The sequence below is a fragment of the Littorina saxatilis genome, linkage group LG12, assembly GCF_037325665.1.
Source record: "Littorina saxatilis isolate snail1 linkage group LG12, US_GU_Lsax_2.0, whole genome shotgun sequence".
NCBI classification, from domain to species: domain Eukaryota; kingdom Metazoa; phylum Mollusca; class Gastropoda; order Littorinimorpha; family Littorinidae; genus Littorina; species Littorina saxatilis.
In genome coordinates this window covers 65,775,894-65,800,404 of record NC_090256.1, presented here as the reverse complement: position 1 = coordinate 65,800,404, position 24,511 = coordinate 65,775,894, and the positions used below count along the sequence as shown (strand labels likewise).

Sequence of the window (24,511 nt, the reverse complement as noted above, 5' to 3'; positions counted from 1 at the left end):
CACTGCTCTCGTCTACAGCGCAGCTTTTACCTCCTAACCTTGAGGTAAAGTCTTGATTCTTGAGTCAGTGGTGCCCTTTTGGATCTGGAAGGGGCACGAGGTTGACTCAGTATCACCCAATAGTTGTACGATTAAAATATGGCACTGTTCTCGCCTACAGTGCAGCCTTTACGTCCTCGTCTGGAGATGGAGTTTTGGTTTTTGAAGTTTAAATCCTGGAGTTTTACTCAGGGAACAAATTAAAGTTGATATCATTTCTATAGTTGTGTCAAAATAAGGCACTGCGCTTTGCAGATGGGTGTTCTGGTATAACTTCACTCCGTTTGAGAGAATGATACGCAATAGCAGCACAGTCCGTTGTTGAATGTTCTTTCAATAATTTGTAGGAGACTGTTAGCAGTCATGAATCCATACTGAGCAGGGTTTTTATTAAACCTGCTGGACCATAATTGTGTCTTTTTTCATTCTCGTAGGCAGCAATCTCAACTGTTTGTACTGATTCATTCTTCAATCAGATTCGCAGTATAGTTTTCAGTATGTTTCCTCAATTTCTGTAGAAACTGGGACACTAACCGCTGCTGCGGTGTTCCTGTAACAGGTTGAAAAATATTCAGATTCTAACAATATCCGTTCAGTTTTTTCGAAATAAAGTAACAACAACAACTACATAATTATCAAAAGCCCTAAACCAAGGCCTGAGGCAAGTAAATTATTTTTCATCGTTTTTTTCTTTGTGGGGATCCAAATGTACCGCTCTAAATTCACGTCTTCCGATATCCATCACTTATGGCACCACCCTGTATGTGGTGTTGCGAAGTACGAAACAAAGAAACAGTAGTCTGATGGGATCTGCCTTGTAAAAAGAATCCGCGTAATCATTCAGTCTTGTTCGGGAACCAGCAGATTAGCCTCCTACTAACCACATACTCTATGGTAAATGAACAAACGCTGCCTGGTCAGTGCTTCCAAGTAGTTCCCATCGAACCAATACGTTCTTATGTAACACGCTGATTTACCTGATTGCACTCCATTGTGTGAAACTAACCGATGTGAACACTGGCCGGAGTGTTAAAGAATGAATCACCGTGAACGTTTTGAGGAAAGACGTGTTTGTATGTGTTGCGGGGTGGTGGTGTTTTTTGTGTGTGTTTGTGGTGTTAAAAACACACTACGTCACTGCACTATCCGAAGGCGCTCGATACTGGATTTAAAAAAAACTCAAAGTGGATGTCCTTTATGGTAACGCAAAGAGGAATTAGAGGAAGGTCCACGGAATATCCCTTTATTTATTTCCAAGATCTTGCGATTATAGTGTCCGTGTTTCCAAAAGTGGGCTAGCCAGTCACTGACAGTATGATTTGAAAACAGCCTGCTTCATTCAGTCACACACACACACACGAACGAACGCACGCACGCAAGTTTTTGAGTGTCTGTGTCGCACACACAACTCTCTCTCTCTCTCTCTCTCTCTCTCTCTCTCTTTCTCTCTCTTTCCCATATGTACAAACGGGATGATCAATACCTCATTTAGTCATTAAGATAGCAACAATACCATCGATCACACAAAAAATGGTGACCCCCACTTTAAGAAGAAAAAACTCCCACATGCGGTAGCAGGCATGTACAGGGCAGGCCCCCCTACAATGAGGGAACACCTATCGACTTTTTCTTCGATTATTCCATCAACCAGTCTACTGTTTTTCTAGCGCAGTCGACGTGCGGTGGTATGTTCAATACACAGATTACAAAGGGCTTGGAATTTATTTGTCACAGCCCTAGTTGGCCTCGCTATAATGAATAGTGAAGTGCGTTTGTTCGTTAAAAAACCCGCTCAGGTTCGTGCCTCTGCAGACAGTTCGAAGTTCGAACGGCTTAAACCGATTAGGTCCGACACGGTGTGGTCGTGGTGTGATTTGAAATACGGTTATAAGGTGGAATAGTTACTGTGTGTGAGGGTGAACGGGTGTGTTTGGGTATCGATGGTGTGTGTGTGTGTGTGTGTGTGTGTGTGTGTGTGTGTAAGCTTACTTATGATACCTTAAACAGTGTGCACGTCTCTGTAAGCGTGTGTGTGTGTGTGTATGTATGTTTGTGTGTGTGTGTGTGTGTGTATGTGTGTGTGACGGTGTGTTTGTGTGTGTGTGTGTGTGTATGTGTGTGTGTGTGTGTGTGTTTGTGTGTGTGTGTGTATGTGTGTGTGTGTGTGTGTGTTTCGCTTTTTGGGTACCACTGAGACAAAACTATACACGCAACTCAAACGTCTAATCTATATGTATCGGCGTTTTGCAGAAACAAATAATCACCTTTATCTGCTGAATGGATTTTTTTAATGTAAATGTTGTGTCTAGCTTTGAAAGATTACGCTTTTCCAAACAACGCGTGGTTCACAAATCCTTCAAATAATATGCGATCAACTTCAAAAACATTTCTTATCACAGTCCGTTAGATAGATATAAGTGGTTTTTTTCTGTATGTGTGTGTTTTGTTTTCTAATCACGGTCAGTTCAAACATACGCTGCAAATCGTAGTCTCTGCCTTAAAGACAATCATGAATTCATAAAAGAATCAAGAACCAATCAACTATATAGAACTTACTCACTGGCACATCTATGATTCCGGCAGATAAAACACAGCCGATATAATATGTGCTCTCTATAATTCCTGTCTGACTAGAAAACAATGGAACTCTGAAATCATTTGAATACAAACGTTATCTTCTCGTATAACTTTGTTTCATCATTGAACACCTGATGGCTCAGGTGAATGTAACTATTTCGTGAACATCTCTCACATCTGCATCACACATCACAGTTTTCACAATTGCTGCAGTGCAAAGCGAAAGAACGCTTTCACCTGCGTGTTCTGAAGTGATTATTCCAATACACTTCAATATGGAGATCGGAACACTGAATCCCAGACGGACACAGGTTGTGAAAATACCTCCGTGACTAGGTGGCACTTATGATTTTGATGAACTGAGAGCTTGTATCATGCAGTTCTCCGGCTCCAAGATGTATGTTTTTTTTCAAGCTTTCTTTCTTTTACTTTGTTCTTTCTGATTCTCTTTTATTATGTATGTTAATGTCTCTCGTTGTGATTCGAATTAAGCGAACGACGAAGAAGAAGAAGAATGATTCGAATTACACGGAACTGGTTTCTGGAATTAGGCCAACAGTTTAATATCGTGCACGTTGGTGTGTAGAAAACACGAAAACCAATTCACACTTACCTTTCAACAAGCCGTTATTTGTTTAATGAACCGTTGATAGCTATCCGACACCAAATCCATCGTACTCCATTGGCCATCCATTTCTTTATGAATCAGTTTACACAGATCGGTTTACACCTCGTTGTACTACGCGCTGCGTTGAGAATCAATCCGACTTGAACCAATCACCACAAGTCGGTGGCAGCGTACAGAGTAGGCCTATGCTAACACCCCGATACAATCGTCTTACGGGTGGATGAACGCATATAGAAACTGGAGCTCGGAGCAGGTAGGCCTAACACCGCAAGCCGCCAAAGTCTCAGTAAGGGGCTCCGCTCACCTATGTAACTTCAGCAGGACCGACGACGCACTGCAGATTATCCCAGCCCGCTACACGTTGCATGAATGGAAAACAGGCCAAGTACTCGTGATAATCACTATCGTGGCATAAATAATAGCCTAAATAGGTCGTGCGTCGTCTGTGCCGCTGAAACTGCGCAGGAGTATATTCTGCCCATAACGGGTGGCATGACACAGACACAAACAGGAACTGAGCACTGCTATGTCCAACCATAGACCATTATTTTATTGTTACGAGGTAGCGGCCTCTCGCATTTAGGAACCTACGCTTACATGGCCTTTCAGAAATCAGGGGGATGTCATATCCGGTGTCGATTGTAAACATGGACGAAGTTGCCGAGGTAAGTTCTGAAAATGCTAAAATAAACTCAGCTAAAGTGCATATGGAACATGTTTTTCGATGAGTTTTGTTAAGTTTAGTTTGGAGTTTTGGAAAATCCAGTTCATTGTCACCTCCCATTGTCACAAATAACTGGAGCGTGCTTTCTTTTCACTGTCTTCGAATCGCTGGCCTTTCAAACCGGACGCTAAGCGCCCCTGAAAGTCGAGCGTCGTAACCTCGAAGGGTCACGTGACGAGTTGGCGGTCCAGGCTATTTTGGTCTATGGTCCAACGCACTAGCGTAGCTTAGTTAAAGGCGCAGTCCTTCCCGTGAAACTGTTCGGCTTACTATCTCAGATCTGCCCAGGTTGCTTTAAAAAAATAAAAAATAAAATCTATTTCATACAAAATTCCCACTGTGCATAGGAAGCAAGGAGTCGGGAAGTTGATTGTTGGTACAGTGTGGGACCTCCACAAATCTGAGAAAATCGGGTCTTCTTCTTCTTGTCGTTCGCTGTTAGATCGTCAGTCCGGACTGCAGGGCGAAACGTGCTGTCCTCTCCAAGTCCTCTTTGGGGCCGTATAGCTTCTTTTGTAGCGCTGTCTCCTCTGGCCAGCTGGTGTCCCTCAGAGCACTGTGGTATGGACAAGCCTGCAGGATGTGCTCTGCTGTCTGATTCTTGCCACACGGACATAGGGGGGAGGGAACTAGCTTCAGCTTTGTGGCCATATGATGGTTTAGTCTGTCTTAAAATGGAGATTTTTGTTTGTTTGTTCGTTCATGGGCTGAAACTCCCACGGCTTTTACGTGTATGACCGTTTTTACCCCGCCATTTAGGCAGCCATACGGCCGCTTTGGGAGGAAGCATGCTGGGTATTTTCGTGTTTCTATAACCCACCGAACTCTGACATGGATTACAGGATCTTTTTCGTGGGCACTTGGTCTTGAGCTTGTGTGTACACACGGGGGTGTTCGGACACCGAGGAGAGTCTGCACACCGCAAAGTTGACCCTCAGAAATAAATCTCTCGCCGAACGTGGGGACGAACTCACGCTGACAGCAGCCAACTGGATACAAATCCAGCGCGCTACCGACTGAGCTACATCCCCGCCCTTAAAATGGAGATAAATTTAAAGACATTATGAACTGAAAGCCTGAAAATACACGGCCTCAAAAAAGAAGAAGTCTTAAATCGGGTGTCTTAAAAGGGGGTTCCACTGTAAGCGTCTTGATGTATGGCCTTATCCGATGTAAAAGCCAGATCTCAGATGGCGAGTCGAATCGTTTGCACGGGAAGAATCGTGCCTTTAACAGTGCCTTAGCTGATGTGGGGATTTTCACCTCAAACTGAGGCATGAACCTTCGCGCTCTTCGCGAGGGTGAAACGGAATTCTGCGATTTCTGCCGACTTCCCCCCTCGGGGTACGGCTTTGCGGGAGTCCACTTGGCTCAAATTTGTTGAAGCGACCCCCAATGGCACGCAGGTTTCCGATGATAAATCGGTGTGTAGATAGGTATTGTTGCAGCTCGAGTGACGAGTTATTCAAAGGATTTCTTTTTCGCACAATAGACTGTGAATCGTTGGTAGAAATAAGAAGGCGTGGTTCGGTATTGTCACAGTATGTCAGCATAATAACATGAGATTTCTGTGGATCGGTTCTCATAATTAAATTGTATTGTATTGATTGCAAATTAAGATGTTCACATTTTTCTAATACACTTTTTCGTACTACCATTCTGATGTTTGATTTTTGTGTGTGTTAGTGGTCCCTTGGTATGTCAATTTTCCCAACACTAATCAAACCGAACTATTCTCCAAGACTGATATCGTCCAAACACTAATCAAAACGAACTATTCTTCCAGACTGAGATTCGTCCCCACACTTATCAAAACGAACCGGCTATTCCCCTTGACTAAGATTCGTCCCAACACTGATCAATACGAACGTGTGTGTGTTCATATGATGTCGTTTTCCTTTAAACCGTATAACTAGAGACTGCCTACGTGAGTGCTCATATGTTACACAATTCCTCACAAAACACGTGCTGACCATGGTGCTGACCTAAATCACAGAGCAGACACAATCGATGGGCCTTCGTCCTTTTAATGTTTTGTGCTGCTCTTGTTTAGCCAGTCCTCCGTTTCTTAGACGCTAGATTTGGCGAGGAAGTAGCGTTTCTTAGGCAATTCTCGCCGTGAGGAATTCTAATTTAGCGAGCTGAACTGAACTGTATTGAACGTTATTTTACAAGGAAGCATAATCACACATAAGCATGCATGTATATCGTGAATACACACTCAAAAAAAGGAGAAAAAAAGTTGAAAGAGAACAATTCTGTGCTTTGATTGTTTTTTTTAATTTCGTTATGTTATTGTCCATTGCATTTCAAAATACTCAACAGTGTATAGCAAATCAATGCAACTAATTTTGTTCATACTCACGAAGAGTCTTGCTTAAGATTGCTAAATGTTTAACAGCTCTTGATATCATGATAACAACTATCAAGCACTCATGCTCATTTCTTTTCTCTTATTTATATTTAATATGTAATGTATTTGAAAACGTTCTTTTTCAACAACACATTTGTTGTAACCATTTTGCTTGCTCTTTAATCACAAATGATTTCCCCTCATTATTTTGTCTTTGTCTTTCTTTTTCAATACTGAGCAGGTCTCTGTTCAACGCACTGGGATAGCGTAAGTGTGTGTGTGTGTGTGTGCACGTGTGTGTGTGTGAACTGTGCTAAAACAGTGATGGTTAGCTAAGAGTACTAATCTGCTGTTTGGTGTAACCTGATGCAGTGCTTTAAGCATTATTCATGCCCCCAAAATGTCTCAAATTGCCAACATTTCACTCACAAACTAACACACACACAACACACACTAAATAGAAAGCTCAATCATTCTTAAAATCGGTTTACTGCAAGCTCAGCCAATGAAACATGCATTCACATGTACATCAAATTATGACATAAGTTGAAAAGTGATGCACATTGTTACATATTCCACTTATGAAATCTGCCTCACACAGATGCACACACATTCACACACACACACAAGCACAAATAAATACACTCATGGACACATAACATCTGTTGATTTACCAAAATAAACAAATAGAAAGCAACAATAATAATCTTGACAGTACACAGACAAGGACATCATCTTGCCATGAGTTTTGCCTAATATTTATCATATTAACAGCAGTCAAATATTAGCCTTCACCGTGCTTCCTGGGTCATGGACGACCCAGAGCCCCACAAAAGTAGCTATATCTCTAAAACTATTGGGAGGTTTTGATTGAGACTTCATATAATCCTTAAACACCATTGAACCTTACTATCAACCAATTTTTTTACGAATTATATTTGTAAACAAACAAATAAACACTGATATCATTTGAACTACACAGTCCGGATGATGTGGGTCGTGGACAACTCATGGAATTAAAGGAGGTATTTTACAGTTTGTATCCCTATTCGGATGGCGTGGGTCGTGTGCGACCCATACTTTTTTCGTTGAATTCATCTTTAGAAAGTATGGGTCGTATATGACTCACATCATCCGGACTGTGTAGTCCACAGCGTGATCCGGTGAAGGTTAAGCAAGAGCTGTGATACATACGGTTATCATAGAAGGAGGTTTGGGATGAATGCCAGCAATGGCTTGTGAATCAAGAAGAGTGCACGCAATCCCGTTATGTTTGTCAAGTGCTAACTTGGTGGATGCAGAAACAAGTTGAGGTAAAACCTCAGTCCCTCTATGTGTTCATCACGACAAACCCCGCCATGCTTTTCTGTCATCAGTAACCTGCAATAAACAAAGAGAGGATTGAACTGAGCTGACATCAACCACCAAAAAGAAGAAAACATATATAAAATATTCATACTCTGGCCACAGTACAAGGAAAGCACTCGAACTCTGACGGTGCAAGGTTTTATACATTTTTCTGTACTCTATTCTATCCTCTACAAGCTGGGAAATGGGTCCTGCACAACATTCCACAAGAAAACCCTACATCCTTTACACCCATTCTGATAATCATCGGTCCACGCTCTCGCTCAGTGTCTCTCTGACAGGATGGATCATTACTACGCGGAGTAAAGGAGCTAAAAGCCGAAATCTATCAAAACAAGAATACAAAGTTATCTCCCATATGTTTTTCGATAATGTTTCTGAAGAAAGACGAAAGTGATTGCAGAATGGCCGATTCTTCCATATCTCGACGAACAGATTCTCCACTGAGAGACTCGACCATTTCACCAAGCTGTTCATTTTTCCACCCAATTTTGCCTACAACCGTATAATTATGGCTGGACTCGGTCTTTTCATTGTCACAAAGGACACATCTACTTTTAACCGGTGTCCGCTTCGTAGCCATTTTGTTATGATCACGTGACAAAGTTGATTATCACGTGACACTTTTGCCATATTTAGAGTTGTTTGCACAGTAAATACATCCGCGAAAGATAGCTCGCTTGAAACTGTCTTACATAACAATTCCTTTGTAATTTAAAAATTTCACAACACCATGAAAAATCATTATCAACGATCGCAAAACTGCTTATGTCAACAACACATTACGAAAAGCTCTAAATATGTAAACAAAATATCTATTTCTTCTCCAGAGGGAGAAAACAAAGGCATCCTGTCAGGGATAAATGAGACCCAAAGGGAAGAACTCATTTTACCTGAGTTCAGGATGCCTTTACACCAACATGACCTTGAAATTTGACATGGGCCAACCAGACTTTAGTTAAATCTGAAAATCATCTGACGCTGGAAACACACACAGTTTCAAAGCCCTGGTTTCAAAAGCATCTGAGAAAACTTCAACGTTAATTTTGTTGTTGTTGAAAACCGGCCAGCCGTACATACAGACGTACACTGCTCATCACTATGACTCACTGATAACTCAGGTGAGCCTCCCAAAAAGCACATACCTTTGCCTACGGACACAGCTAGGAGAAAAACATACAATAAAACATTCACTAACCTTTCTCGTGCAAGAAGTACAGACACACCCAGCAGCTGCGACAACTCTTCAGCTGTCAGTGAATTTCGCTCTGACACCTGTAATCAACCAGTGTTTTGGTGTCAAAACAGCCCAAACAAATACATTGTGAACAACAAAATATCTAAAAATAATTGCAGATCGAAGAATATGTTTCTGAAAAAAGAAAGTGGCTGCCCACCTATTGACAGTGCCTTTTTGCTTCTTGGTAATGTTATTTCATTCTTGCCACACACACGCACTCTCTCTCTCTCTCTCTCTCTCTTGCACACTAAAAAGACAAACAGAGCCTGTGAGAGACAGGTATGGGGAGAAAACTCCATGATCTCACTGCCCGTTTCAAGAAAAACATCTATGGTTAAATGAACAGGCTAACCAAATTGCCTTACCAGAACTGTGGTTGTGTTGACTATTTCCTCTTCGTTTTGACTTTGTGACTGCACAACCATCACCCCACTGTCAAAGGTCCGTAACCTATCAACAACAAAATTCAAAAAATATTTTTTTTTCACAAAGACGATTTTGGTGATTTCTGCTTCGGCAGCCTAGCAAAGAGCTACACACACACCCAGCCACACACACCACATAAATTCACAGAGGGTCTTCTTCGAACCGTATTATGGATGTATCTGAACATGACACACACGCACACACACAAATATATCTCAAAGGGTGCCAAAGGTTTCTTCGCTTTGCTTCATAAACACCTGCAAACATTTCAAATTAACATACCTTATAGGCAATCCCAGGATCTCCATGAGTTCACAGGCATGAAGTAAATCTTCTGGGGACAAAAGCTGCAAAGGACAATAACAAAATCTCTCAGGAATCATTGAAACAAACGCTAAAGAAATTAACAACAAGAAGGACAAAGCCCATACGACGCACATGCTTTACACATTTTTCCTACCAAAATACATGTGACCTTCCAAGGTCAAGGTCATCCAAGGTCATGCAACACAAAGCTGTTAATTCAAGACATAGGAAGTACAATGGTGCTTATTGGCTCTTTCTACCATGAGATATGGTCACTTTTAGTGGTTCTCTACCTTATTTTGGTCACATTTCATAAGGGTCAAAGTGACCTTGACCTTGATCATATGTGACCAAATGTGTCTCATGATGAAAGCATAACATGTGCCCCACATAATTTTTAAGTTTGAAACAGTTATCTTCCATAGTTCAGGGTCAAGGTCACTTCAAAATATGTATACAATCCAACTTTGAAGAGCTCCTGTGACCTTGACCTTGAAGCAAGGTAAACCAAACTGGTATCAAAAGATGGGGCTTACTTTGCCCTATATATCATATATAGGTGAGGTATTGAATCTCAAAAACTTCAGAGAAAATGGGAAAAATGTGAAAAATAGCTGTTTTTTAGGCAACATTTATGGCCCCTGCGACCTTGACCTTGAAGCAAGGTCAAGATGCTATGTATGTTTTTTGGGGCCTTGTCATCATACACCATCTTGCCAAATTTGGTACTGATAGACTGAATAGTGTCCAAGAAATATCCAACGTTAAAGTTTTCCGGACGGCCGGCCGGACGGACGGACGGACGACTCGGGTGAGTACATAGACTCACTTTTGCTTCGCATGTGAGTCAATAATCAAATAAGAACGCACATTTGCTCACATCTACAGAGACAGACAAAATTAAACCTAGGCATGTTTTAGGGGGGAAAATCTGAATGAAACTGTGTGCTAACATTCCAAGACTCAAAAGACAAGACACATTAATGAATGTGTGACAAGGGAGGCTACCGCTCCTTTCACAGCAGACTCTGCACCCGAGTTGTTGGCCTTTAAGTCAACACCGGTGGATTGTGGAATTCTTATTCTGTTTGTGATGGGGTCTGGTGGTTTCCGATTGTCTGTATGTTCATGGAAACCTTCGGGTTTGCAAAACAGTTTTTATAGGGCTAAGAAATTGGCCCTAACATTTTCAATCCTGTTTGATTGCACTTCGCCTCCCGAGGTGATCGTAGTGTTACGGCACTCGGTTACATCTGTAGTGTTCTTTCTTTCTTTATTTGGTGTTTAACGTCGTTTTCAACCACGAAGGTGATATCACGACGGGGAAAGGGGGGAGATGGGATAGAGCCACTTGTCAATTGTTTCTTGTTCACAAAAGCACTAATCAAAAATTTGCTCCAGGGGCTTGCAACGTAGTACAATATGTATATATTACCTTACTGGGAGAATGCAAGTTTCCAGTACAAAGGACTTAACATTTCTTAAATACTGCTTGACTAAAATCTTTACAAACATTGACTATATTCTATACAAGAAACACTTAACAAGGGTAAAAGGAGAAACAGAATCCGTTAGTCGCCTCTTACGACATGCTGGGGAGCATCGGGTAAATTCTTCCCCTTAACCCGCGGGAGGTTCTGTAGTATTCAATAAAATACAATACAAGACAGCCTGAAGCATCCAAACCTACAAGTTTTAAAAGTAAACAAACAACTCACAAAACAGACAAGTAATAATGAGAAGATGAGATACGAAAACATACTGTTTTGAATGTTATGACTTCTCTGGAGCATGATGGTTATCATAGCACTCCATTCAGCTGGTTATTTGAACAAGAACTTAGCATGACTGAAAATTTAACAAAAATAGACGGGCGTAGTGGCCTAGTGGTAAGACACCGGCCTCCCAAGTGGAAGGTCGTGGGTTCGAATCCCGGCCGCTGCCGCCTGGTAGGTTAAGTGTGGAGATTTTTTCGATCTCCCAGGTCGACTTATGTGCAGACCTGCCAGTGCCTTATCCCCCTTCGTGTGTACACGCAAGCACAAGACCAAGTGCGCACGGAAAAGATCCTGTCATCCATGTCAGAGTTCGGTGGGTTATAGAAACATGAATATACCCAGCATGCTTCCTCCGAAAGCGACGTATGGCCGCCTAAATGGCGGGGTAAAAACTGTCATTTACGTAAAAATCCACTCGTGCAAAAACCCGAGTGAACGTGGGAGTTTCAGCCCATGAACGCAGAAGAAGAAGAACAACAACAACAAAAATGTCTGAAGGTGAGAGTACCAGGAAACATTACCTCCATCCCTCTTGCTCTATTTACTCTACAGTAAACATCCGTGAGTGTCATCATTCCACCACTCTCCTGAAATCAGAAAATCATCAATTGGGATCCTGTTGAAAAAATGCCTTCGCAGTTATTTTGACGTCATTAATTTTTAAACTAGTGCCTCTTTTCTTCACTAACCGCACTTGCATTTAAACTGAAATGAAACTTGTGTGAATTCAATATGCACACACACGGGCATGCACAGGAAAGGTGCAGACAGTGACCATACTGCTGAGCGCACTTGCGCTTACTTCCTGTCACGCAGGAGGAACAGCTAAGTCAGCCTGAATTTACACTGGTATCTGTGCCTACCATCCTCATTAGAGAGGTAAATTCAGAGAGGATATATATATTCATTCATGCGACTGGCACAATTGTTTGCCATGGAAAGTGGTGCCTCAGACCAGAATTCTACAGGATCTCTAGAAACTCTGTCAATCTCCCTTAAATGGAGGATCAGTCGCAGAGACGCACCTTGGTGATAAGTTCAAGGTATTAGAGGAATTGTTATCTCTGACCATTCCTCATCTTTTAGGTCGTTCACCTGATCCGCCTGCAGAACTTTACGTTGCTGGGGAGTTGGGTCGCTCAAGGCGCATAATGGCAAGTCATAACCATAACCCAACATTGATAAAGACAAGTGATCAGAGGAATAGTAACGACCATCGAGTAGAAACCAGCTCTACATTGACAGGTGGGACTTTCTTTCGATTGTCCCTTTCTGGAGCAAGTTGACACAGTGGCAACAATGCAACTTGCCACTCGCCCGACTCAGGATTTCTTGCTTCTCAGTCCGATGATCTATCCTTTTCTTCCCCCGATTTTACAGGGGGGATTCCGGACAAATGGGCTGAGTCGGGTGAGGTGACACTAGATTACCGATCGAAAGTCAACCCTCCAGCCTGTTATCTATTCTCCTATTAGTTAAATTGAGGTGATGTATTCGAAAGAAATATGTATTTTTTACAAGTAAAATGACTATTTCTAAGAATACTCACCTCAATTTAACCAGAGACCCTCCCACCAACCCCGCTATTGACTTAATAGCTTCGAATTGAAACTGGGGATTATGGGCATTGGCACATGCGCAGAGAGGTACTACCGACAAAGGGAGACTACTCCCCTAAATGGTATACCGACGGAAGTCTAGAGTTAGCGACCTTGTTTACAGTCTAGTACTGGTAACATAGGACGCTTCTCAGTCTAGCACTCGTAAGTAAGGTAACTCACACACACACACACACATATATACACTCCTTCACCTAGTCAAGTGAGCACATATAAAAAAATTAAGTCTATTCACATGTGTACCGTCATGCTTCTTGCTTTCATTGCCTTCTCCCTTTACAAACAAATGCATATGTACAAGCACAAACGTTATACACAAGTGCAGACAAACAAATGCACAAACACACACACAAGTGCACAAACACACAAGTGCACAAACACACACACACACACACACGCAAGTACACACACACACACGCAAGTACACACACACACACACACATACACGCAAGTGCACAAACACACACACAAGTGCACAAACACACACACACTACCTCAACAGGCTTTGTGAGCATGGAAGCCAGCTGTCGAGCAAGCTCAGTGTAGTACTTGTCCCCCGTACCGTGAGTTTCGCGGGTCACAGGGTTTGGAATACCCATACTCAGGAGGTAGGACTTGAACTTCACAGTCTGAAACCAACAGATATTGTAGAAAAAAGATGAACAATTTCGTGTAATAAATATCCATCCTTTCTAAATGACTGCAGATTATTTTAGGTCAAATAACTGATGAGACTCACAGATCAAATTAGTTTGAAATGATAGAAGTATGGAAAAATAACAAAGAACAGCCAAGAAAAATAAAACAGGACACATACCTCATCTTCTGTGATGTCTCCTTGCTTATCTTTGATTTTGGTGGCTATTGTCCGAGTCAGGTTCACCATGTCTTTGGCCTGAAAGACACTCAATAATTATTCTTTCTTCACAGTGGAAGAGAATGTGACAGCATGAAATGATCCACTCTCTTATGAGACGGGAATCCACGGCATCAAACTGTACAGTCAAACCTTCAATGTGGCAGAATTTATTTGATTGGCTAACATACTGGACTGACATTTACCATTATCATTATCAAGAACCGATATATAAATTAACCTGTCAATTTAAAGTAGGTATGTGCACATCCCCATCCACTGCAACCATGATCACCAGCACACTCTTTGCCCCCAAAAACGCATGAACAAAGAAACACACACACATACACCGTAACACATACCCATGCACGCACACATGTGATTGTACTCACACACACACACACACACACACACACACAGACAGACAGACACACACACACACATTTCACAGAATTGACCTCAATTGGTAATATATTGACATTGAACATCATAAAGACCCGAGACCTTCCCCTTTTGGGGGGCTTCCACAGCCAAAGAGAATACCCTTTACCACATGTCCATTACCCAAAAGTATGAACGAAGAGATATACTTACACACACTTGATCCCTACCTGCACACAGAATTGGAGATAATACATCAGCCACAACAAGTCACATCATTCTGTATAAAATATTCACCTTTTCCATCAACTGCCTGAGATCTGCAAAGGCAGCAGTAATATTCTTGTCTGTCTCCTTGTTGCGCTGATCCAATGACCTTTCGATTCCCACGATTCCTGGTCTATGTCTTGGCAGCTGCAAAAAACCATTGCAGGATTTTTGTTTTGATGTAGTTGCTTTCGTATACTTTTTATTTACAAAACTAAAACTAAAAGCAGAAGGTACCTTCATTAAAGCAAAAAACAAGACATTCACATACATACATGGCCTCACCTCGATCCCTCTCCATTCCCGGTCTCCAGTAAAAACGGTCAAATATTGACTGAATGTTAAAAAACAACGAGGCCACAACCTGCAATACTGTTTATGTGACACATTCCCACTGAATCTAGGTGGGGGGAGGGGGGGTGTCGTAGGTTTCCAAAAGCCCCCCCCCCCCCCCCCCCCGGCAAATGTACCTTTTTTCTTGAAGAGAGACCCAACAAAATCCTTTCAAATGCTAAATTTCAACAGCATTTGGGGGGCAAGCCTGACCAACAACTATATCCCTGCCTCATTTTGGAAGCCCCTCCCTCTCATACACACATGTCAGAGATGGGATTGGAAAATGTGAAAAAATCCTGAAGAATTGGCCAGGGGTTGGGGGGCTGCCTAAGCCCCCGATGGGGTTCAGGGGCAAAGCCCCTGATGGGGGTCAGGGGGCAACGCCCCCTGAAGTTGAAGATTGTTTAAGATTTCAATGTTAAAAAGTACACAAAAACATGCATTTATTACACGGATTTGTGAACTTTCAATTTATGCTTGAATAAAGAAACAAGCTTTGGTATCTTTACCACAGAGCTAATATTTTAAAGTTTTTTTTATTGTTAGTTGTTTTTTGTGAATTGAAAGATAAATTTATATCTTTCTAGTCATTGTGCTAATAATAACCACAAACAGGAGGTGGACAAACTAGTAGAGTGGTGTGACCAGAACAGCCTAGACCTCAATGTGGGCAAAACAAAAGAGATGATCACAGACTTTAGGAGAGGGGAAAAGGAAACAGAGCCACTAGTGATAGGGGGGAAAGAGGTAGAACAAGTACAAGAGTACAAATACTTGGGCTGCATCATCAGTTCAGATCTCTCGTGGTCAAAACACATAGCCAAGGTAGTTAGCAAGTGCAATTCAAGACTGTACTTTCTGAGGAAACTCAAGCAGTTCAAGGTCTGCCCTGAAATACTGGCAATGTTCTACAGAGCCAGCATTGAAAGTGTTTTGACCTTCAACCTCATGGTATGGTACTATGGGGCTACTGTAGAGGACAAGAGCCATCTGGCAAGAGTGATCAGACAGGCAGAAAAGGTGGTTGGGGTTCAGTTCCCAAGCTTGGATGAACTGGTGCATAAGAGAACAGCCACAAAAGCACGAAAGGTCGTTGAAGATGAATCGCACCCCCTGCATGATCAGTTTGCACTCATGCCATCTAGGCGTAGATACAGAGCTGCAAAGTGTAGAACCTCTCGCATGCGGAAGTCGTTTATTCCATCCGCCATCTCAGTTCTCAATGATACCACTTAGTGCATGCATGTGAAACTGAAAAATGTACAATGGAGTTTTCCTCAGAGCTAGCTAGGAATGCATTGTACTCTAATGTTGTCATGTTATTGCTGTGTTTTTTATCTTCATGTTTTAAAATTATCTCCACAACTTATAAAGTATACTTTTACACTAGAATTATGTTTAAACAAATCAAGTATGTATGTTTAATATTATTCTTATGAAGTTTTTTTACAACTATTTAGAATAGAACAGTTTGTTTTGAATGTCAATCACTGGGAGCAGTCAGAAGAGTAAGAATTCTGTTTTGTTCTCACTATCATTTGCTTATGAAGATCATGATGTTGTTCCATTGCTTAGTCAGTCCTAGAAATAATGTCCTAGACTGTTATCAGTATTTTTGCCCTCTTTCATTACGATGCTATGGTATTTCTGTGGGTCTCCACATGTGTTTGTTTATAAGGCGGAAGTGACCTCCCCTTGTACACAATAGGCCCTCAGATGAAGCCTACGGACAGACTAGAATAGAACATGCACATAACACAGAAGGTCTGCACAGCACACTCACACACAGCAATACAGCACACCGTCTTGTACCTCCTTCTGCCCTGCCGAAGTCGGGGTATCCTTTTTAATCCACCGAACATTAATATCCACAGCCATGTGTGTCTCCTGCCTCCGAACACACACGCCACAGAGCTCGACTCGATGTGCGCAGTTTCGTATAAAAATTATTTTCCAAATTTCCCCACTGTGTTTTATAAAATAATCATATTATGAAAGCACATACATTCTTATCTTAGTTATTATGTATTCATTGTTAGCAAACATCGGCATTATTCATGTTTTACTTTAAACGCAATCATTGTTATTTATAGATCACAGGCACTTGATGTAAGTAGGTCACACACGTGTAAATGTTGTGCCCAGTCCTTGTTTTTGTTTCTGTTATTATTTTAGTTAGCAGGTCTAGTTGAGCACGTATTAAGTATCATGTACCCACTACTAGTCATTGTGCATTTTAGTTAATGGACTGATGATGTCATTTGTATGGAGTCGACGCACGTGCGAGGATATGTATGTGTGGGAGGGGGGGGGGGGGGGGGGCGCGGGAGATGGAAGCTTGCTGTATGTTATGTAATGTATATATTGTGTGTGATACGTGGAAATGTGATACTATTTATTTGCATGTATGATACAGGTACAAATGTGATAATTGTAGGCTTATACTAGTGATTACTGTGTGTGATACATGAAATGTGATATGAATGCTGTTTTTATATGTTATACTCTTATTTTCTCCCAAGCGCAAGACAAATTCTTCTATGAAAATTGAAGCCAATAAAATTTGAGTTGAGTTGAGTTGAGTTGAAACAAAACAAAGCTGTACTATTAGAAGTCGAACATTATTTACAAGAATTTTTAAATTGGAAAAAAACGCCGAATAAAATGAAAAAGCAACACTTACCACAAAGCAGGTAATATTTTGGACACCAGCACAATCACCAGCACCAGGCAAGTCAGTGGTCTTTAGAAACAGGGGTGTAAGTGCAACAATAGATACGTTCAGAAGATTGCACTAGAACCAAGCGATGGATGAAGTTTTTCCATCCTCACATGCTCCAAGTGCTTCTTTGTGCCGCTGATATGCCTTTTCAAATCTTTCACTCCACCATTCTCATATTTCAACGGCTTTCCTTTGCATCGGTTGCAGAATGCGTAACCGGCACGATCGATCTTAGAAATTGCGTCACCGAGACGAACATCAACTTCAGTTGCCTTTCCATTGAGATCAACTTTTACAGTGACGATTTCATCTAACCAAGCAAAGTTCCATGGGTTTGACAAACCCTTGTCAACATCGGTAGCCAACTGCTCCTCAGCCTTCGTGATTTTGCGGAAAGTCATTTCTTGTGTTGTTACTTCGAGACAAACTCAAAGAAAATTTTGAGATTCTCACGTGTGTGCGCTGCGAACAGGGAAAAACGGAAGTTGCCAAATGAGAATACACCAGTTGAGGATTCGGTTTCCGATCGATTTACGGATAATTTCGTTCGCCGAGTCGAAGGGAAAACCAAACAAAAACGACTCACCCCCCCCCCCAAATTTTCTCAACGGATTTGGATCGATCTCAAAATCGATCCTTGGCGATCCCAAAAATCCGGAAATCCGGAAAAATCCGGGGAAATCCCATCTCTGACATGTAATGCATGCAGCCCTAATCCGGACCGCATATGACAGGCAATAAATACATGGGTTTTTATATGTTCATGTTCAAGAATGAAATAACCTTTCACTTCGCAAAACTAAATATCATGAGACAAAACCCTCTCAGATACAGAGCAACACAATTTATTTGAAAAGGTGTGCACATAGCATCTGACACAGTAATTTAAAATGGTTTCAAATTAACACCTGACACAAGGATGAAAAACATTTGACAACAGTATACCTGTGGATTAGTGCCAGAAGGCCCAGGTACAGATGTCGCCCATTTCTTCTGCTGCAACGTTTCTTGTAATCTCCTCAAAAACTGAAAAATATATATTTAATAGTTTTAAACAAAAAACGGCGTTTGAATTCAAGGGATTTTGGAAAGGAGATTCTACTGTACTGATGGCCAAGTGTTTTGAATAAGAGGTGGGCAGGGAAGGCCAAGAATTGAATTGATTTGACTGACAACTTGTCCAAATATTATTAGCAGCATCGACGTTTGTCTACCTTGTTCATTGTCAAAGCCGGCAAATCATGAGAGTTTTCCTTTTTGAGGACTGGGTTTGGCAGGAAAGAGGAGTCTTTACGTCTTGATTTTCGGCACAAAATACCATTACCAAAGTCTAAATCTTGGAGTCAAAGACCTGTAAACACTCATCTTTTTAGCTTTAACAGAGTTCATTTAAGAATCCTTCTTTCAAGACCTAATAAATTCTGAAAAACTCATGCAGGTCTGAAAAGGTAGGGGCTCTTAAAATAGTGGTAAATTTACAGATGTTGTAAACAGAAAATCTTAAAAACTAGGTCTTAAAATAGTGGTAAATTTACAGATGTTGTAAACAGAAAATCTTAAAAACTAGGTCTTAAAATCGAGGGTCTTAAAGGGAGGGTTCCACTCTAGAAATGTATACGTACCCCTTTTTCTCCGGCTTCTCTGAACGACAGCCTGATGAAACTGTTTGAACTTTGGTTGAAGGGACCTGACCCCTTGTTGGCCCCTGCACTGTTCAGGTGAACCACTATTTTGGCACTGTGAACACATCGGTCAAAACTCCACATCAGATCATGGCGTGAAAATCCTCTGAACGATTCACTTTGTCTGACAATATGATTATCACTAAAACTATGAAACAAGAGTCGAAAATCGTCAGCGCTACTCCAGCTGTTTAACAACTAATATTTCATGAAAAAATCGTATGGTAGTATTTTAACAACTTTCCAGAATGTGAAATGCCGATTTTTTTTTTAACAATAACAATGCTCTCTTAAACATTGGAATTTAATAGGAATTATCATTCGACAATGACTCAGAAGTATGATCCGAAAGAGAACGGAGAAGTTGAGAGAGAAAAGGACAAAAAGAAATAGAGGGGCAGATCAGGACATGTTGTCCACAAAAACAAGAACAGACAAACAAAATTACCTTTTGGCAAAACCTGAGGGCTGTTCTTCCAAGTAGATGACAAGCGACAGAGGCAAGCAAATCACACAAGTCTGAAACAAAACAGAAACCTCCCATGACAAAAAGAGCTTAACTATCTGCATGATTTTACTTCAGTGCAAGTACATAATTCATCACTATATATCTAATCTTAATAACAAGTATGCCTTGCATTGTAATCAAATTATGAGAAGAACAAAATTAATTATATGTGCGATAAAGAAGCATGACAGAAAACTATATTCCAGTCACTGAAAGGCATACATGTAATATACTGTCACAATTTGCAGTTCTACCAGATTTACTTAAAATGTAAAGCAACCCCCCCCCCCCCCCCCCCTTTCCTTGTGAATCTTAAATTACCTTCCAAAATGCAATCCTTTCTTATTGAACAACAACCACAACTACATACAACCACCACCACCACAACAACAAAGAGGTAAAACTAAAAGGAACATGAATTATGCCATCAAATAATATATGCCGTTCATAAATCTACTTACTCGTGAAAAATATGCCGATGCCCATTTCAATAAAAAAAAAGGTCCTTTTACAAAATAAGAATTCTTACCCTGTTCCTTTGGTCTCTCCACATTAATCTGTGAGTGGTAAGAATCAAAGTTCCAAACTCAAATGCCGTCTGAAAAACAGAACAAATTAAACTGTACAAAGTGTGCCACATATAGTTCAGATTCAGACTAAGTTCCATATATATATATTGCGCAGGGTTTAGCCTGGGAGAAAAAGGCAATGGGAAATTTTTCCCCCTCTACCAAATTCTGATGGGACATAGTTGAAGGCAAGAAGCGCTTTGACCAAAGATGCAAAATGGTACAATATGGTGCCATCTGAGAATTAGCCGCTATATTGTGTTATCTCTGTATATGTATAGGTTACAACACGAGTGGTTTTTTATATGGCTTGTATTTCAGTCAAGACCCAGCGGATGAATATCATCGGGAGACACGAGCCTCTGGCGAGTGGCTCTCGATTGATATTCCCGCTGGGTCTTGACTGAAATACAAGCCATATAAAAAACCACTCGTGTTGTAATCTGTATATCCCATTCTACCATCAAACACAAAGTGTAGACTACTAGCGGCACTGTTGCGATCTGTGCAGGGTAAAACTGTTGCCAGCGAGACTTAGCCCTTTTGCAACCTTAAACTAAGTGACCGTCGCTGAAAAAATAAAACGAATGAGTGCATCGATAAGTACGCGGTAACACTACTTTCAGACCATTTAAAAGCTTTAAGTAAAGGTTCATAAGTTGCAAGAAAGTAATGAAGTCGAATAGAAATTAATTTAGTTGAAGCGCACAATTCTTTTGTTTTGCGTTTCAGGTCGGCAGAACGGGCGAAACGGGTTTGGGACCCATTTGGCTTACTCGATTCAGAATTGATTCCACGTTGTTTTTCTCGAACGTGTGTAATTAGGCTTATTGACAGAGAAGCAAATCTTAGGGAACAAATATGTAGGTTTAGATGTAACCATTTGCTCCCTATTTGAAATGTATCTACGTGATAAACTGTTTTGCGAGTGTGTTTGCATGGATGAACTTAAACTGGTATGGGTGAGAGGAAAACGCGACCGACACGTCTGTCACCGCCGATTGATTGCATTTTGAAGGAATATGACTGGATTACGGAAAAATATGTGGACTTACTGCAGAGCCAGGCAAAAGAGTAGACTTGCTCGCAAAACACGTGAAACAGCCGATGTTTGATAGCTGAAGGCGCACACCAAAACACACTACCGACAGATTCTCAAAAGTCGTCTGCTAACGATGCAAGGGGAGGGTACTCGTGTTTTTGTTTTGGTTCGCTAGCATCTGGTTATCTTGTAAGTTGAATGTTCGTTTTTTTCGACCTGCATTGCTTTCATAATGAAAGAAACTTTTGCTTATTGCATCTCATACATCAGATCAGTTCTGAGATTCATTTTTGCGTGCAACTGATATGGTTTTCTGAGCCGTGCAATACGATTTTAGAACTTCATACAAATGTGTCACATTGTTCGGCGCGAGGTCAAAGGTCGGGAGGAAAGTAGTCCTTTGCCCAAATCGGAATCTGCACTATCATATATTTTTTGGAGTCCATGATGTATTTATTGAGCTATAAAAATACAACATATATACCCATACTGAAGTAACAGAGACAAAGAAGGGAGGTCATGGGATATATGTATATATATGTGTGTGTGTGTGTGTGTGTGTGTGTAATCCGATGTAAAGTGTACATTTGGTGGCGCAGTGGTACGTTATCTCAATGCGCCCTTTGACGCACTGAAGGGAATTGTGATGGGACATTTTCAGACTTAATGCGCCAATGGCGCACCCATAAATGAAACCCTGTATTGCAGGATGAATGTTCTATCCAGGTATAGGCAGTGAAGTAATCTAGTTAAACAGCTGCTGACTTACAGTTACAACGGTCCCTTTCCTTGCAAACTGATCACCCATCTGTTTGCTATTAAATCAATGCTGTGGTTCTCAATCACAAATCAATACATTGACTTCCCCTCCCATGCATAAACATACGTTTTTATGGTTATTGGTTATGACCCTCTCTTTCATTTCCGACATCAATTTATACAAGGACTGTCCAATCTGGCTGTTGAATGTCTGTTAGTGTTAGACTTTTACTTCTGATCTGAGAGAGTGTGACAACTTCAACTCTCTTGGTAATTAAGTGGTATAGGGAGGGGTAATTATATTGCCTGTTCTTATACTGATCTGAGACTGAGAGTGTGACACTTTCTGTAACTCCACCAAGATCTTCTCGATCTTGATGTTAGCGAACATTTCTACCTATTTGAATTTATAGCTGTATCTGAAGGACCACAAAGTAAACTACTATGATACTGCTTTTGCACGGGGTTTGGTTTCTGCACTTGGAAACAGTCTTCATGTACGCAAATTGGCCATCATTGTTACCTTTTCGTTTCCATCATATAAAGCAACGCCTGTCTGTTGTTCCACCAGTTGTTCTCCCGTATACAGGTTCCCATCACACCATTCAAAGCGGTCCATTGCTGGGGAATGGAACGGGCACTTTCAGCACCATTGGTTTGCTTCCTGACAAGTAGGCGATGCGACAGAGTGACATCCCCTACATTGCCAAGGATCCCCGATAGCACATATGTTGGTTGTGCTGGGCATGCTTTATACTTTTGGCCCACTGTTCCGTATTACTCAGTATATTTACTGTACACTTATGTTCAGGGGCGGATCCAGGGGGGGAGGTTTCCGGGTCCCCCCCCCCCCCCTAGCATTAAAAAAATACATATATGACTATGATTGAGAATAAAGAAAAACTGATGGCTCAGATTGGGGTCCGCCTAAACTACGCGCCAGCACGCGCTAGCACGCGCCAGCACGCGCTACCTTGAACCATAGCACTTATATACTTTATTTTTATATTTCTAGTTAGTTCATCGTCCATTCTCACATAATACAAAATTTCAAACTTCAATGATGAAAAATACGGAAGTTATGACGAGTTTAAGGAGAGCTAATGCACTACTCTCAAATCCGACGATTGTCGGACATGGAGCCACGGCCTTAGGATAGCTCTCCTATAACGCGTCTTAGCTATCGTAAATTTTATCACTGAAGTTTGAAATTTTGTATAATGTAAGAACTGACGATGGAATGACTAGAAACATACAGATAAATTATATAACAGCTATGAATCTCGGTAGCGTCCACTTAAAATTGGTAGCGCGCAGTTTTAGTCACTGCCGGATTTGAGCCAGTAGCGCATTAGCTCGCCTAAAACCCGTCATAACTACTGAAATGTTCAACACTCAAGCTTGAAATTTTGTATTATGTAAGAATGGACAATGAACTATATAGACTATAAAAATAAATTATGTAAGTGTTATGGATCACTGGGTAGCGTCTACTTCAAAGTGGTAGCACGCTGTTTAGTCAATCATAGAGAAATCGTCGGATTTGAGAGTAGTGCATTAGCTCTCCTTAAACTCGTCATAACTTCCGTATTTTTCATCATTGAAGTTTGAAATTTTGTATTATGTGAGAATGGACGATGAACTAACTAGAAATATAAAAATAAAGTATATAAGTGCTATGGTTCAAGGTAGCGCGTGCTGGCGCGTGCTAGCGCGTGCTGGCGCGTAGTTTAGTCGGGCCGCTCAGATTGCTCCATTTTCCTTGATATTTATTAACATTTTCCCGGAGGGGGCATGCCCCCGGACCCCCCTAGGAGCCGGCTTTTGTCTTCTACCTGACGATTTTGAAAAGTAGTTTGGTAATTTGATGGCTCAGGTTGCACCTGATCGATTAATTGTCCTTGCTTTGATCCAAATTTGTCTTCTTAAATTTACTTTTGGGAAGGCGTATTAGGGGAGTTTCTTGGCTCAGATTGTTCCATTTTCCTCGTTTATATCAACATATATCCCCCCTGAGAGCTTCGAACGCTTCGCGCTCTCAACAAAACGCTTCGCGTTGTCGAATTGTCACTAACAGAAATTTGGAACCCCCCCCCACTAAAATTGATGTGATCCGCCCCTGATGTTTATTTGATTCAAAGTAGGGAACATGTATTGGCTATCACTGTGTTTTCACAGGTACACACTCACAATTCAGTATACTCTTTGGTTCCGAGTTCCTCTATGTCATTAGTTAAAACATCATTTCATGAGTTTTCCGTTAATTATCATTTTGGTGGGTTTTCTGAGTTGTGGACAGTGAATTGCTGGATTTACAAACAAAAACAAAAC

The 24,511-nt window shown here is 41.2% G+C and overlaps 2 protein-coding genes across 2 annotated transcripts in view; both read right to left on the bottom strand.

Moving 5' to 3' along the window:
- Positions 1-3,371, bottom strand: part of LOC138981458 (M protein, serotype 24-like) — a 14,046-nt gene extending 10,675 nt beyond the window's left edge. The window contains exon 1 of the mRNA XM_070354376.1: positions 3,230-3,371. The gene's annotated coding sequence lies outside the window, so the exon portion shown is untranslated. The remainder of the gene's footprint in view (positions 1-3,229) is intronic.
- Positions 3,372-6,791: 3,420 nt separating this feature from the next.
- Positions 6,792-22,878, bottom strand: LOC138982584 (vacuolar protein-sorting-associated protein 36-like). Its single transcript, XM_070355908.1, has 13 exons — positions 22,704-22,878; positions 20,340-20,408; positions 19,751-19,821; positions 19,243-19,357; positions 18,566-18,646; positions 14,593-14,709; positions 13,876-13,953; positions 13,553-13,687; positions 11,961-12,026; positions 9,638-9,702; positions 9,295-9,379; positions 8,888-8,964; positions 6,792-7,701 (listed from the first exon to the last, which is right to left on the bottom strand). Exons 1-13 carry the CDS (start codon positions 22,797-22,799, stop codon positions 7,605-7,607), a joined length of 1,152 nt encoding a protein of 383 aa, XP_070212009.1. The 5' UTR covers positions 22,800-22,878; the 3' UTR covers positions 6,792-7,604.
- Between the last annotated feature and the right edge of the window lie 1,633 nt (positions 22,879-24,511).

Excerpts from the sequence above, each read along its gene's own strand:
- LOC138982584 (XM_070355908.1), bottom strand. The coding sequence starts at position 22,799 with ATGGACCGCTTTGAATGGTGTGATGGGAACCTGTATACGGGAGAACAA. Across the intron at positions 18,647-19,242 it reads GAGAAGCCGGAGAAAAAGGG|TTTTTGAGGAGATTACAAGA; the intron begins GTACGTATACAT and ends TATATTTTTCAG. Across the intron at positions 14,710-18,565 it reads CTTCTGGCACTAATCCACAG|CTGCCAAGACATAGACCAGG; the intron begins GTATACTGTTGT and ends GGTTTTTTGCAG.